The 14,122-nt window shown below is 52.1% G+C and overlaps 1 protein-coding gene across 13 annotated transcripts in view; it reads right to left on the bottom strand.

The window, feature by feature from the left end:
- The window catches only part of WDR90 (WD repeat domain 90), a 32,618-nt gene that overhangs the window by 403 nt on the left and 18,093 nt on the right, over positions 1-14,122 (bottom strand). For 3 of the 13 annotated variants that reach the window (XM_088174636.1, XM_088174635.1, XM_088174637.1), the window contains 18 exons: positions 13,956-14,105; positions 13,836-13,873; positions 13,335-13,450; positions 12,758-12,937; positions 11,691-11,791; positions 10,698-10,800; positions 9,961-10,082; positions 9,053-9,212; positions 7,648-7,838; positions 7,237-7,405; positions 6,698-6,809; positions 5,664-5,835; positions 4,219-4,341; positions 3,946-4,132; positions 3,382-3,512; positions 2,289-2,432; positions 1,103-1,222; positions 14-649 (listed from right to left, as the gene is read on the bottom strand). In XM_088174636.1, the coding sequence (XP_088030762.1) occupies positions 362-649; positions 1,103-1,222; positions 2,289-2,432; positions 3,382-3,512; positions 3,946-4,132; positions 4,219-4,341; positions 5,664-5,835; positions 6,698-6,809; positions 7,237-7,405; positions 7,648-7,838; positions 9,053-9,212; positions 9,961-10,082; positions 10,698-10,800; positions 11,691-11,791; positions 12,758-12,937; positions 13,335-13,450; positions 13,836-13,873; positions 13,956-14,105 (2,607 nt within the window). In that variant the 3' untranslated portion in view covers positions 14-361. The other 10 variants (XM_088174634.1, XM_088174632.1, XR_015807269.1 and 7 more) reach the window with 9 other exon arrangements.

Below are 14,122 nucleotides of genomic sequence, written 5' to 3'. Positions count from 1 at the left end.
GGCTGCGCCAGGAGGCTCTGGCTGGCCCCATCACCCTCCAGACCCGCGCCCTGGGGCACTCTTCGCTGTCATTAGGCCTGACAGAAGCACCGTTCATGGTCACCTCCCACCCTCTTTCCACGTCTTTTCCCTGCCAGAAGCCTTCTTTCCAGTCATCCCCAGTCCTTCTCCACGTCTTTTCCCTGCCAGAAGCCTTCTTTCCAGTCACCCCCAGGCTCTCTCCCCACTGCTGAACTGGAAGTTGAGTCACTGAGCTGGGTGACACAGGCCAGACAGCCCTGCCTGTCCCCACGCTGTGGGAAGGTCCCTGCTGCCTCAGAGGCTGCAGCCACAGAATGGAGACTGCCCAGAATCCCAGAAGTCATTCCAGTGACAAACCCTGCCCGTGGGCAAGCAGGATTGACCTCATGCATCTCATTTCTGACCCAGGAAGTCTCCTGGAGGTTTCTCCTTGCCCTGGACCATAGCTCCCAGTTTGAGGACATGTCTCTTGTTTGGAGGAATAAGGACACTTGTTTCCCCTCTGGCAGAAGAAGGAGGGGCCCAGGCACCCGCAGCACTCACCACTGAAGCCAATGGCCATGAAAGGTGCAGATGGGGACAGGCTGAGGGAGGTGGCAAAGGCTGGCAGGGAGATCTTCCTGAGCACCTGCAGCCCAGCAAGAGAAACACCAGCAGCTCAAAGGGGGAAGGCAGCGCCCAGAGCTGTGCAGCCACAGCCCTGGGGATGGTAATGGGGATGCTGAGGGTGCATAGCTCCAAAAACTGCCCCGGGCATCCAGGAGACAATGGGGAGAGTGTTAATGCTCTGGAAGCAGCTGCTTTCCCCTCCAGTGGGATCAGGGACTGGCTGGCTGCCTGCCTGGATGCAGCCTGAGGCAGAAGCAGGGCTCTGCTGCTCACCTGGGCCACACTCGGGAGTTTCCAAGATGAAAATCTCTTCCCTGAGCAGTTGCCAGAGCCCACCCCATCCCTTTGACCTCGGGTCATACACAGTGCAGCTCTGCCACCCCCACTGTCCCCACCCCTGTGACCCAGGGTAACACACAGGGCAGCTCTGCCAGCCCCACTGTCCCCACAGCCCATGGCAGGTGACAGGTACCTGTTTCTTCCTCAGGCTGTAGAACAACGCTTCCTTCTGCAGCCCAAAGCCCACGTAGACCAGGACACCGTGTTCCCAAGGGCAGAAGGCAGCCAGGCTGGGTGGGAGGCTGTCCAGACCCTGGTGAGGAAAACCAAAGGCAACAAAACTGAGGCTGGATTGTCTTATGAGAGAAAAGAGAACACAGAGGAACACCAGGGCTGTGAGTGTTTGAGCAGTAGGACATGAGTATGGTGGATACTGCTTCCTCCCTCTTGCATTCCCATCTCAGGCTCAGGGAAAGCAAAAAACAACCACACCCTGCCATGGAAACCTGAAGCAAATAGTTTAGTGTTGTAGGAGCAAGTCCCATGAGAGTCCAGCAGGTTGAATACCCACTGAGATATTATTTCTGCATGGGCTTGAAGCTGAGATTTGGTTATGGATTAGTTTAACATGAAAAAACCAGGTCCAGGAAGCAGATCTTGAGCAGTGGATGCAAGATCAAACCTTCACACTGTAGGAAGAGCTGTAGTGAGCTTCTTTCTAGAGGAAATCCTTTTTTTTTTTTTTAATAAACTGAAGAATTGTTGACAGAACCCAGCTGCTGTATGAGCCCACTGCTTCTTGCCCCCCAAAAACACCCAGCTCCCTTTTGTCTGCCAATGTCACCTGGACCAGGGAACATCATCCTCTCCAACACAGATCCTCCTGCTTTTCTAGCAGGTGTCCTGCTGCCCAAACCTTAGCCCTGGGCTGGAGCCAGAGGCTTCTGCCAAGCAGCAAAGACACACAGGGCTGAGTACTTGGCTCTGGGAAGCCATCACCGTGCTCCTGGCTCAGAATATTCACACTCCTCGGGAGTGTCAGAATCAGCAGTACGCTCATAATTAGCTCTCCCTCCTGCACACCGTGCTCACTGCTGCCCGGGCTCTGCTTTGCTGGCACAGGGCTGTCAGCTCTTTGCAGGTGCAGTTTAGGGCTCCTCATGCTTAAAAGTCAGTGCTCCAGGGCAGTCTGGCACTGCTACACTTTCTTTCCACACCCAAAAAGGTGCATTGGCAAGACAGTCTGTGACCTGGACGAACAGAGAGGCCTTTCCTAAGCACACACTCATCTCTCAGAGCCCTGTGCCTCCCTCCTCCATCTCTGCTGGTGTCCAGCCTCATTCCAGGAGCAGGCAGGGCCTGGCAGGTGCCACACTCACCTCAGGGCCAGCAGGAGCTGGGAAGCTGAGCCAGTCCAGGAGCTCACACTTGTCCTGGAGCCAGTCGGAGGCCCAGACGCTGACTCGGCGGTCGGAGCTGCTGGCCAGCCAGAGCTCCCCTCCTTCCATCCCCAAGTCGTGGTACTGTGGAGCAGAAACTCAACCCTGTCATTCTGGGGGCACAGAGGCTTTGAAGAAAGGGGACAGTAAAGAGTGGGACAGGAACTCATGGGAACATGGGGCTTGTGTCTAGGGGAACAAAGCCAGGATTAACCTCTGTTTGTGGCTGCCCCATCCCTGGAAGTGTCCAAAGCCAGACTGGACAGGGCTTGGAGCAACCTGTTCTAGTGAGAGGGGTCCCTGTCCATGGCAGGGGGCTGGAAATTGATGATTTTTTAGGGACTTTTCCAACCCAAATCCTGGTCTGAATGACACAATTCTCTTCCCTGCGACACCCTCTGGATCTGCGTATCTCCTAAGGGAGTTATTTCCTATACCATTGTCCCCTAACAATGTCCTTCATCTCAAATCAAGGAGGATTTCCTCAGTCTCAGATTACCAGGAAACACAGCCTTGCAGTGTAGATGATCTTAAAGCCTGAGAGCTTTGGGAAAACTATTCCCATTTCTGCTGTGCAAAGGAACAAAACTCTCCATGAAGAGGAGGACAAAGGAGGTACTCAAACCAATCCACTGCTGCACAGCCAAGTCTTCCCAGCTCCACAGAGGATTGGTACAGGCTGCCAAAGAGCCTTTTTGGGGGCACAGGGGCTGCAAGCTCACAGCCTGGGCTGCTCCTGAGTGGTGCTGCTCTCCAAGAGCCTGTGGCAGAGGCTCATGTCACACCTGTGTGTAGGGTGTCAACAACTGCCACCAAAGGTCCCCCTGCAGGCGCAGCCTCACTCGGGCTGCACCTGCTACACGTGGAGCTTTATTCCACTGAATATAGCTCTGAAAAAAACTGATCAGAAGTTGCTGGAGGGAATGGAGGAAGATTTCCAAAGAAGAAAAGTGAAGGACACCAAAGCAGACTCGCTGACCATGCTGCTTCCCAGAGCTGTGCAGTGACACCTGGACTTGCTCCCAGGTCTCACCTGCTTCCTGGTGCACTGCAGAACCGTGATGGGGGAGCCTCTGTGGTCAGCCAGGACATGGATGGTCATCCCAGTGCGAGGGCTGCTGATAGCCACTATCCCATCCTTGCCCCCTGATAAGATCATTTCCCCTGTTGGCAGAGGAAAAAATGGAATACTTCTTGTAGGAAGAGAAAGGTCCAAGACAATGGGATGCCAGTGTCCTGAAACAGTGCAAGGCTGGGAACATCCCAGTCAAGGGCTGGGTATGGAGGTGTCTCAGAGACACCCATTAAACCTCCACACTGAAGAAGAGCCACAGAAGATCATAAAACAAAGGTGTTTGTTGTACCCAAATCCCTTGGCTATCCCAGAGCCAATGCACCTCCCATGTCCCACCCACCATGTGCTCAGCTGGCAGAGTCACCAGAGCTCCCTGAGACAAGTTCTGTGGCTCTACCTGGCCCTGGGGTTTTGGGCAGGTGGCCAGGACACAGAGCAGCTGGAGGTCAGGGTAAACCCAGGCAGCATCAAGCCACGTTCCCCGAGGTCACACGTCCCCACTGTCACCTCAGGCAGCCTCACCATCAGTGGAGTAGGTGATTGCTGTCAGTGCAGCAGCGTGGGGGTGCATTTTCAGCTCCATCTCTGTCCTGGAAACACTGAACACACGGACAGTGCCATCACTGTACCCTGCCACCACGTGCTGGCTCTCACCAGGACAAGGCCAAACCCCAACGGGACGAGGCTTCCAGGCCAGGCACTGGCAGCTCTGCAAGGAAATCGCCAGAGACCTGGTGACACAGGGGACACTTCCCTGAGCCAAGAGGAAGGGACTGAAGTGCCACAAACACGTACCTGGTTGAGCACCTGGAACTGCACCACCAGCTCTGTGCTGCCCAGAGCCCAGATCCTCACGCTGCCATCCTCCCCACACGTGGCACAGTGACTCTCACTGGGACTAAAGCACACCTCGGTCACCTGCTCCGGGGAAAAGGCACAGAGCTCTGTGGGTGCACATCAGCTGCCCTGCCCCTTCATCCCCAGGATTCTGCTCATGGGAGACACCAGATGAAAGGTATTTTGGTTTAGGGTAAATTTGGGAGGAATGGTCTTGAATAGGTTTGGTTTTTTTTAACTGGTTTGGGGAAATATTTTTTCGGATAGAAGTGGAAAAAAACCTATTTATTTAACAGGTAAAGTACTTTCTAGTATACAAAAATGAACAATACTAAACAGTAAGACCTTCTGCTGCTTTGAAGAGATGACAAATTTAGAAGAGTTCTTTTTGTGGGTTGCAGCTTGGTTTATTTAGTTTGTTATTAATTCCCCCAGCGCTGGGAAATGCCGTGGCCCAGGCTAGGTTTGGTAGGTTACAGGTGTGAGTTTTTGTTGGTTTTTTGGGTTTTTAGTTTAGAGCAGAATTGAACAATTTTAAGAAAAATAAAAACAAAAAACAAAACCAAAAAAACCCCAACAACAACAAAAAAAAATCAAACCAAACCAACCAACCAAACAAACAAAAACCCCACCAAAACCTCCAAAGTTTAGGGAACTTTTTGCCTCAGCTAGCTAGAAAAACTAACCAAAAGCAAAGGAGAGCTTTTTTCTGCTGTCCACTGCAGACAACACAGTTTGTGTGAAGGATGGGGGGGGGGAAGCAAGGACAGTCTCTGATAACAAACTTTGCACTTTTTTTTTTCTCTTTTTACTTCTGAAACCAGTCTTAAAAAGCTGCAGAACTTAATATTTAACACTAACAGAACAGACCATTGGGGATATACAAGCATTATAAAGTCACTCTAAGACAAGAGGGAACATAAATGAAGGTACAGAGCTTTGCTTTTGGGCTAACAGGACAAGAGGAAATGTCCTCAACTTGCACCAAAGAAGATTTAGATTGAAAATTAGGAAGCATTTCTTCACAGAAAGGCTAGTAAAGCACTGGCACAGGCTGCTCAGGGCAGTGGTGGAGTCACCATACCCAAGAGTGTTCAAAAAATGTGTGGATGTGGCACCTGGGGACATGGTTTAATGATGAACGTCATGGTGATGCTGGGTCAGTGCTTGGACTTGATGATCTTAAAGGTCTTTTCCAACCTTATCCATCATGAGAAAGAGTAAACCCAGCTCCAGAGCAGGACCAGGCACTGTGCACAGTAAACCTAACCACAGAAGTAGGGCCAGGCAAGGTGCATTGCAAGTTGTCATAAAATACCTTCTACCATCTGAACCTTTTTTTCTGTAGCAGAAAGATACCCTGAAGCAACAGCAAAACTCAAAGCAGGCCCAGCCCCTCTGACCTTGTTCTTGTGGCCACTGATGAGTCGGATGCTGGTGCTCTCCACCCAGTTGATGTACCACAGGGTCCCTGCTGTGGTGCCCACAATTCCCATTTCCAGGGAGTCATCAAAGGCTGCGCTCACAATTGTCCCATCCAGGGTGATCTCGTGCTCCATCAGGACTGAGCCACACCTAGAGGAAGGCAGGGTGGGAGAGGGACTGGCTCAGATGCCTGAGCATCAGATGCCAGTCAGATGTCGGCTTTAAATCCAACTTTGTAATGAACCAGTTCAACGAGGGGCTCCTGTCCATGGAACAGCGACTGGGAGAGCTGAGGTTGTTCATCCAGGGACATCTCAGAACCCCTTCCAGGGCCTCAAGGGGTTCCAGGGGAGCTGGAGAGGGACTTGGGACAAGTGCCTGCAGTGACAGGACAAGGGAGAGAGGCTTCCCACTTCCAGGGGGCAGGGTTGGATGGGATCTGGGGAAGGAATTCTTTCCATGAGGGTGGAGAGGCGCTGACACAGGTTGCCCACAGAAGCTGTGGCTGCTCCATCCTTGGAAGTGTCCAAGACCAGGTTGGATAGAGCTTGGAGCAACCTAGGATAGTGAAAAGTGTCTCCACCCATGGCAGGGAGGGTTGGAATGGGATGGTCTTGAAGGTTCCTTCCCACCCAAACCATTCCATGATTCTGTGATTTGCACTTCATCTTTTTACAGGGAAGAGAAAAAAAAAAACAGGGCATGCAATAGCATGAGAGAAGAAACAAAAGCAATGCATTCCCCCTAATTCTCCTAAAGGAATTCCTAAAAGTCACTGACACAAACTTCAGGCACGATAAATATCCACTTCCACTATTAAGAGAGTTCAGCTGCCAGTGCAAAAAATCAGTCAAAAGATCCAGACAGAAAGAATCAGCAATCACAGGATGGAGAGAAAAAGCTAAGGATGAAGAGTAGCAGGAGCAGCGTGGTTGCATGTGGTGTCTGTCTGTGAAAAGCCACTCTCAGACAGGTCCTGGGGGCTGCCAGGTGAGGGGCCATGAGCTCCTACCTGGCACTGGGCCCTTTCAGCCTCAGCTCCTGCACGGTGGCCACGGACCACAGGCGGATGCGCTTGGTGTTGCTGCCGCTCACCAGCCGGTTGTGCTGACACACCAGCACACCTGGGGAGGAAGGGCACCTGTCAGCATTCCAAGGGTGCTCCCCACAGACACTTGGGCAGGAAAGTGGGAGGGTTCTACAGCCCAACACTGTTTTACAAGCTAGAGGTCTGTAGGTGCTTTGGCACAGGCTGCCCAGATCAGTGGTGGACTCACCATCCCTGAAAGATGCTTGTGGATGTTTGACATGGATTAATGCTGGACCTGGCAGTGCTGGGTTAGTTGGACCTGATGATCTTAGAGACCTTGTCCAACCTTAATGGTTCTATGAAGTCCCCAGGAAACCCAGGTCACAGATCCATTGCCACCCCACACATCTTGCATCCAACACAGCAAACTGGTTTTCCAAGCACAGCTGAAATGGGAAGTCTGCAAGCTCATGGCTTCTTTCCCAACACATTCCCTGTAACAGCCCTGACACTGCACCCACCGATCTCGCCCTCATCAGCCTCCCATGTCATGAAGCAGGAATTGGTCTCTGTGTCCCACACACAGATCTGGCCTGAGTTGGTCCCAGTGTAAAGGAGAGTGTCAGCACCATAACAGAGGGATGTCAGCTCCACCAGCCCCAGCACATCTGGGGCAGGGACTCGATGAACCTGCCAGAGCACACAAACCAGGAATGTCAAAGGGAATAAACATGCTTAGATGCATCAGGAGAAAAGAAAACATCCTCCTCCTCTCAATTCCTGCAGTTAATGCCCCAAATACAACCAAAAGCTGCTTGTACACAGTCAGTATCACCTCACTGAGAAAAATCATCACAGACTCCTCCCCAGGGACTTAGAAAACAAGTCAGAGATGCTGAAAATAAACCTTAAAAGGTAAAAGAAAGGTTTACCTTGGGTCTGACAGCAGCTCCCTGCTGCTCCAACAGCCAGAACATCACAGCTCCCCTCCCCACACAGGCCAGGCCTTGGTGAGAGACAGGGCTAAAGGCCACATCATGGAGGGGCTCTGAGATACAAGTGGAAAGCAGGAGCTCATAGGTGTGGGTGCTCCACAGAGCCATGGTCTGGTCACTGTAGTCCCCTAAGGAGAATGGGAAAGACAGGAGGAAGAATTCTGCTGCCTCAGGATGCTCACAAGCATCCACACAGCACACATACATCAACTGTGTCACTCCCTCATCCAGCTGTTGGGAGACAACTGTCCCAAACACCATTCCAGGCATGGACACAACTCCTTCTGTGCTCAGCACAAGCTGCATGACATGAGAGTTGCTTGCCCAAGTTAAGGACAGACAGAACTGGCCCAGCCCTTCACAATGGACAACCTGTCCTGGCAGTGGAGTCATTTGGAGCAGCCAAAGCTGGGATTGCAGCAGGCAGAGAAGTTTTCCTGCTGTTCCTCCATCTTTAGGAGTAACTGCACACCTTGGGGAATGCCCCATACAAACTCTCCAGTGACACTGGCACTCAGGACTAACCCTGTCTTGACAAAGAATAGGATGTCATCTTTGCCAAGGTCCCAGCTGGGGGTAGCTGACCTCCATGGAAGCCACCACAGCTGGGTGGGAGCAGAAGGCATTGGCCTCAGTGATGGCAAAATTCCCAAGCTTCCAGAGATCTCAGGAGGACAGTGCTCTCCTGCTGCCTTTTCCAGGCTCCACAAGCTCTGTGGAGACTTTCAGCGTTTCCTTCCCCTGCAGCCCAGAGCAGAGCTGGAGGAAGAGAGCTTCTCTCCCACACTGCTCCCTGAAGAGCACAAAGCTCCCTTTCTCTCCAGCAAAGCCTGCTCTTCTTCCCAAAGGCAGCCTCACCAGCCTGGAGTGAGTGTATTGCCTGCTCCACAGGTCCCCTCTCATGCAAAACAAGAGCTTCCTAATTGCATGTTGTCCTTTAAATGTCCCCTGCCTGAACAAAACAGACAGCTTGAGCATCCATCCTGTACTGGCATGGCTGCCTGGCAGGAGGCTCACAGTTGGGAGCCTGGCTACTTCTGTCCAAGTCCATCTAGGCAGCAATAACAAGTCCCGAAGAAGGCTTTTCCCTTTGCACACTATAAATAGTAACCACAAACCATTTACAGGGGTTTAAGGACACCAGTGAGTCAGGAGAAGAAAGCTGTAACTGCTGCATTCCCTGCTGTCCCAAGGATACCACGGAACAGCTTCCTACTCATGAGTCTGCTGCACATCTGGCAGGTATTTGATGCTCACAGCACTCTCCTGCACCCTCCTGCCATGAGCTGTCTGCTCTGGGGTACACTCCTGCACCTACAGCTGCTGTTACAGGAATGCTCACCTATGGTGACAAGGAACTTGTTATCCCAGGAGAATGCCATGGCTTGCACTTGTGTCTCATGGTGGAACAGCTCTGCTGTGCAGGCCCCATCCTGGGTTCTCCAGATGCAGATCTGACAGTGAGAGTCTCCATCCTTCTTCCCTGAGGCAGAGGCAAGAACCTAACAGAACAATGTGTAAGTAATTAGACAAAGCTCGTTAGCCTTAACAGTTTTTTCAGTCCCAAATTAAAGGGATGTGGTTGGCAAATGGAGAATTCACTGAGAAACAACCATTCAGCTGATGGCAGAAGGGAAAGGCAGCATCACCCAGAGGAAGAGAACAGCCTTTACAGAATCACAGAAACACTGAAGTTGGAAAAGATCTCCAAGATCATCGAGTCCAACCTGTGATTGATCCCCAGCCCAGAACACTGAATGCCACATCCAGCTCCTCCTCGGACACCTTCACGGATGGGGATTCCAACACTCCTGGGCAGCTTCTTCCAATGCCTGACAACCCTTTCCATGGAGAAATTCTTCCTGATGTTCAACCTCAACCTCCCCTAGCACAGCTTGAACACTTGAACAGTCCCTGTTCCCTGGGAGCAGAGCCTGACCCCCACCAGCTGCCCCCTCCTGTCAGGGAGTTGTGGAGACCCAGAAGGTCCCACCTGAGCCTCCTTCTCTCCAGGTTGAGCCTTGTCCCAGCTGCTCCTCATCAGACTTGTGCTCCAGCCCCTTCCCCAGCTCTGTTCCTTTCTCTGGACATTCTCCAGCCCACACTGAGACAGCACAACAGATAGCTGACTCCAAAATAACTTCCATAGCCTCCAGGCAGAAGGAGGAACAGACAAACGGGATTTTAGGCTGTGGGATTGCAAAGTGACAGGGACAAGCCCTGACCTGGGGCAGCAGCAGCCTCTCCTACCTGGGCATGGTGGCTGAGGGTGAGTGTGGAGATCTCCTGGGCGTGGCCCAGCCAGTGGTTCTGGGACCCCGAGTGCAAGTCTTCAACCACGATGACGCAGCCACAGGAGTAGGCGAAGAAGCCTGGCAGAGGAGGGGGAGGAGAGGGGATGTTTTCATGGAAAGGCTGCACATACAGCCCCCACCACAGCCCACGTGGAAAATTCTATGATTCATTAATACGTAAAAGCTGACTCTTTGATGCAGCTCAGCAGCAGCAGGTTGGGAGCAGGGTGAAATCTCACTTTCCTTAACCTGAGTAAAGCAGAGCTGCTGGGCATAATTTCAGCTGGAGAAAGGAGGCAGGATGGGCTTTGTGAGTTTCCCTCCTGCTCTGTCCACTCAACAACTGGAGCCTGAGTATGCCCCACCAACTAAAACTAGCCAAGAACAAAGAGCTACTGGATTTTACCAACACAAAGAACCCCTGTGTTCAAGCAAAGATCTCAATCCCACAGTCAGAAGATCATAACTTCACTCAGTACCCCTAGAATCACAGAATAGAATCATTCATGGGCTGGGTTGGAAGGGACCTTAAAACTCATCTTATTCCAACCCTGCCATGGTCAGGAACACCTCCCACTGTCCCAGGCTGCTCCAAGTCCTGTCCAACCTGGCCTTGGACACTGCCAGGGATACAGGGTCAGCCACAGCTTCTCTGGCAACACATCCCACCACTCCAGAGCATTCTTAGTGTACCTGTATCTGGGTTCCACACCATATTCCCTCTGCCATTCCCATTGTAGCCAATCACTGCTTTCAGCTTCAGCACCTCACTGCCTGCTGGAGGAGACAAGAAACTCTGCAAGAAAAACAGACACAGGCTTAAAATAATCTCTGGAAGAATGGTCTGGTCAGGTGCATCAACACCCACACAGGAAAAAGTGACTGTCCTCAAACACACATCCCACACAGATCCATGCCAACGCTCACACAATTCCATAACGGAAGAGACAAATAATATTCCATAACAAAAGAGACACTGCCCCAGCACAGCCAGGCACAGATGCTTTCAGATGGGGCACAAAACAGGCTGGCAGCAAATGCCCAGCCGAGGAGCAGCTGCTAATCCCGCTGGGAAAGAGTTCCATGGGTTTGGCTGACTGGAGATGCAGATATTTCAATAGGAAGGGAACTGGGAGAAAAATGCTGCCAGGTGGAGGGACGGAAGAGAGGATTGGGGGTGCAATCTGGATGTAGCTGTTCTCCCAGCACTAGCAGCAGAGCTTAGGGAAGGGCTGAGTTAAGTTTCTGTTTTATTGCTGCTGTGTTTATTAACAGAGCAGGAGCTGTGCCGTGTCTCTCCTCACTACACTCCATGGATTTGCCTTCCCCAGCCTGCTCTGCCAATGCAGCTGCTCGCAAATATGGGAGCACAATGAATCACTCCATTGCTCACTCGTCTTTCACTCTCAATAGCACATGCCATTTCCATGCCTTTTGAATAAAAATGTATGCAAATTTGGGCAATACCAAAGGAGTTGTGCACAACTCACTTTTTACTAGTCTGTGAAGAGTTACGTGTAGAGGAGAACAGGGAATTAATGTTAGGATTTCTCACTGAACATCAGCCCAGGGGTTTATTTCCCAAATTGCTTTCCAACAGAGAACAAAATTGAAAGAATTTGGAAAATCCACCTACCCCAGCCCCAAAATGCCTGTTCTCCACCTGGTAACCAGCACAACTCTCACCTGGGGGAGCACTGATGCCTTGAAGCGAGGAGTGAAATGCCGGTAGGAATCCGGGCGGATGGACCACTGGGACTTGGGAGGTTTGGTCCCTCTCCTGGGTTCTGCCACACAAAGGAGAAAACAGTCCTGGGAAGGGTTTGGGAGCAGCACCCAGGCTATGGCTTGCTTATATTCAGGTGCTGTGCATGTGTGAACACACACAAGGCAAAAATCAAACTGCAGTGTCACATGTGGCATATCCCAAGTGGGAAGGGACCCACAAGGACCATGAGTCCAACCCCGGCCCTGCACAGACAGCCCAGCAATCCCGCCCTGTGCCTCAGAGCATCATCCAAGTGTTCCTGGAGCTCTGGCAGCCATGCCCATTCCCTGGGGAGCCTGTTCAATGCCCAATACCCTCTGGGGGAAGAACCTTTTCCTGATATCCAGCCTGAGCCTCCTTGTCACAGCTCCAGCCATTCTCTGGGTCAATTCCTTCCCCACTCAGCCCCACCACACTGCAAGCAGCCTAGGGACACCCACACCTCATGCTCCTGGCATCCCTGTGAACCCACGGGCCCCACAGCTCCAGGACTGTAGCAGGAGCACTGAGGGCAGTTTTATCCTGAGGCTTTCCAACAAGTCCTGCCGGGGCTGAGCGCTGGCAGCTGCCTGCTCCTGGCAGGTCGCCACACACCGCTGCAGCTCCCAGGCTGTGCAGCTATTAATAGAGCCATTGGGAGCTTTAATTGCAGCTGGATTTAATGGGACGTGCCACTCAGAGATGATACTAGCTCCAGGCTGAAGAGAGGCTTCTGGTGTGCCCAGAGGCAGCAGCAGGGAAACAGCCAGAAAAACGAGTAGTTTTAGGGATCAATGTGAGCTTCCCTCAATACTGACTTCCCCTGCAAGGTCATGCCCAAGGGAAAACTCCTAAGGTTGGAACATGTTGCCTTTCACCTCACAGCTCAGAGCTCATGTCTGGGTCTCTCTGCCCCGTAACAATAATGATCTTTCATTGGTTTTGGGGGATAGACCAAGCTGCCACGCAGCTCTGTACAAACAAACTGGCAATACCCCTGATTTACCGTTTGCTGGTTTTTCAGGAGACCTCGGGCTCTCCTGCCTCACTTTGGGCCTCACAACAGGCTCCTCATTCTCATCTGATTCCACCACAAGGACTGAGACATCTTTGTTCCCATTTTCCACCTTCCCACTGCTGCCTGGCAGATCTGCTTCCTCCTCCCTGTCCGACTCAGAGAAAGTACCTGGGGAGAAAAATCAGTGGGAAGACAGAGCCATCCATGTCCTTCAGGACCACTTCAGATGTGCCTGACACCTTGACTTCTGGCACTGGCATTCCCCTGCCCAGCTGTTAGGGTGGAGGGCAAAGCAGACAATTCCTATTAGGAATGACCAACAAGGTTTTCAGCACAGAGAAGCTGTGCCAGCAGCTCAGTATGTGGAGGAGAGCAGAGGATAAAGGGGTGCTGAACCCCAGCACCGCTGGGCTTTGCCCAGCTCAGGGGAAGGAATTGCAGACTGGTCTGTCAGGCTGCCAGAAGGCATCACAAGTAGGGACAGCTCCAAGGATGCTGCTGAACTAGGCAAGTTTTTCCTAAAACGAGGTTAATTTTCCCGTTTCCCACAAGCAGTTCCTCTTACTCTGAAATCCTGCTGGGTGGACAGAGCTGGTATCCAAACACGGAGGGGAGGACAGTGATGGAACAGGCACTGTCTGCCGAGGGGTGTCAGGGACATCCTTGGGCTCCTCAGAGCAGCTGTCTGGGAAAGGAAAAGGCCTGGTGTCATTTCCTGCACCCCATGCTCCTCTCATCCTTCTGGATGGTGACACCTCCAAGCTCAGTTTTCCAGCTTCCATAGAAGCCACTTCTCTGTGTTTTAAGAAAGACAGGGACAATGAGGGAGAAAGAAGACAGAGGAGAGGAAGGCAGAGAAAGACAGAAGGCAAAAGTTGAAAATCTACCAGAAAGCCCAGAGTGGCTGCTGCCCCACCTAGGCAGACTGAGGGGTGCCAATTAATTTGAGATTGTCCTTCAAGGCTAATTAGCTGGTTTGTCCCCCACTACATGACGCCCTCACCCCCACAAATCCCTACCCTCTGGAAAAGCTGCCAGCACAACTCATGGGAAGAGGCAAACTCACCTGACCTCAGCAGCAGAGTGGACGTGTGGGAATGAGCCCTGGGAAGGTGAGGAGACTGGAGTCACACAGGGATGGGGCACGGAAAGGGGACACAGGGAAGGTACTGCTCAGCACCATTACCTGCCTGGGGATGACCTGACTGGAGGTGGAGCCAGGAAATCCCAGAGGAAGATGGCATCCCCAACGCTGATAACATGCTCTTGGTCTGGGGTGAAGGCGACCTGGTGCACGGGCTCTGAGTGGCCAATGAACACCTGGGAGAGCACAAGCCTTGAATCCCCCATCAC

Source organism: Sturnus vulgaris, chromosome 16 (genome assembly GCF_052056855.1).
Source record: "Sturnus vulgaris isolate bStuVul1 chromosome 16, bStuVul1.hap1, whole genome shotgun sequence".
In the NCBI taxonomy this organism is placed as follows: Eukaryota; Metazoa; Chordata; class Aves; order Passeriformes; family Sturnidae; genus Sturnus; species Sturnus vulgaris.
Note: the sequence above shows the minus strand (reverse complement) of the source record. Positions and strands in the feature narration are given on the sequence as shown.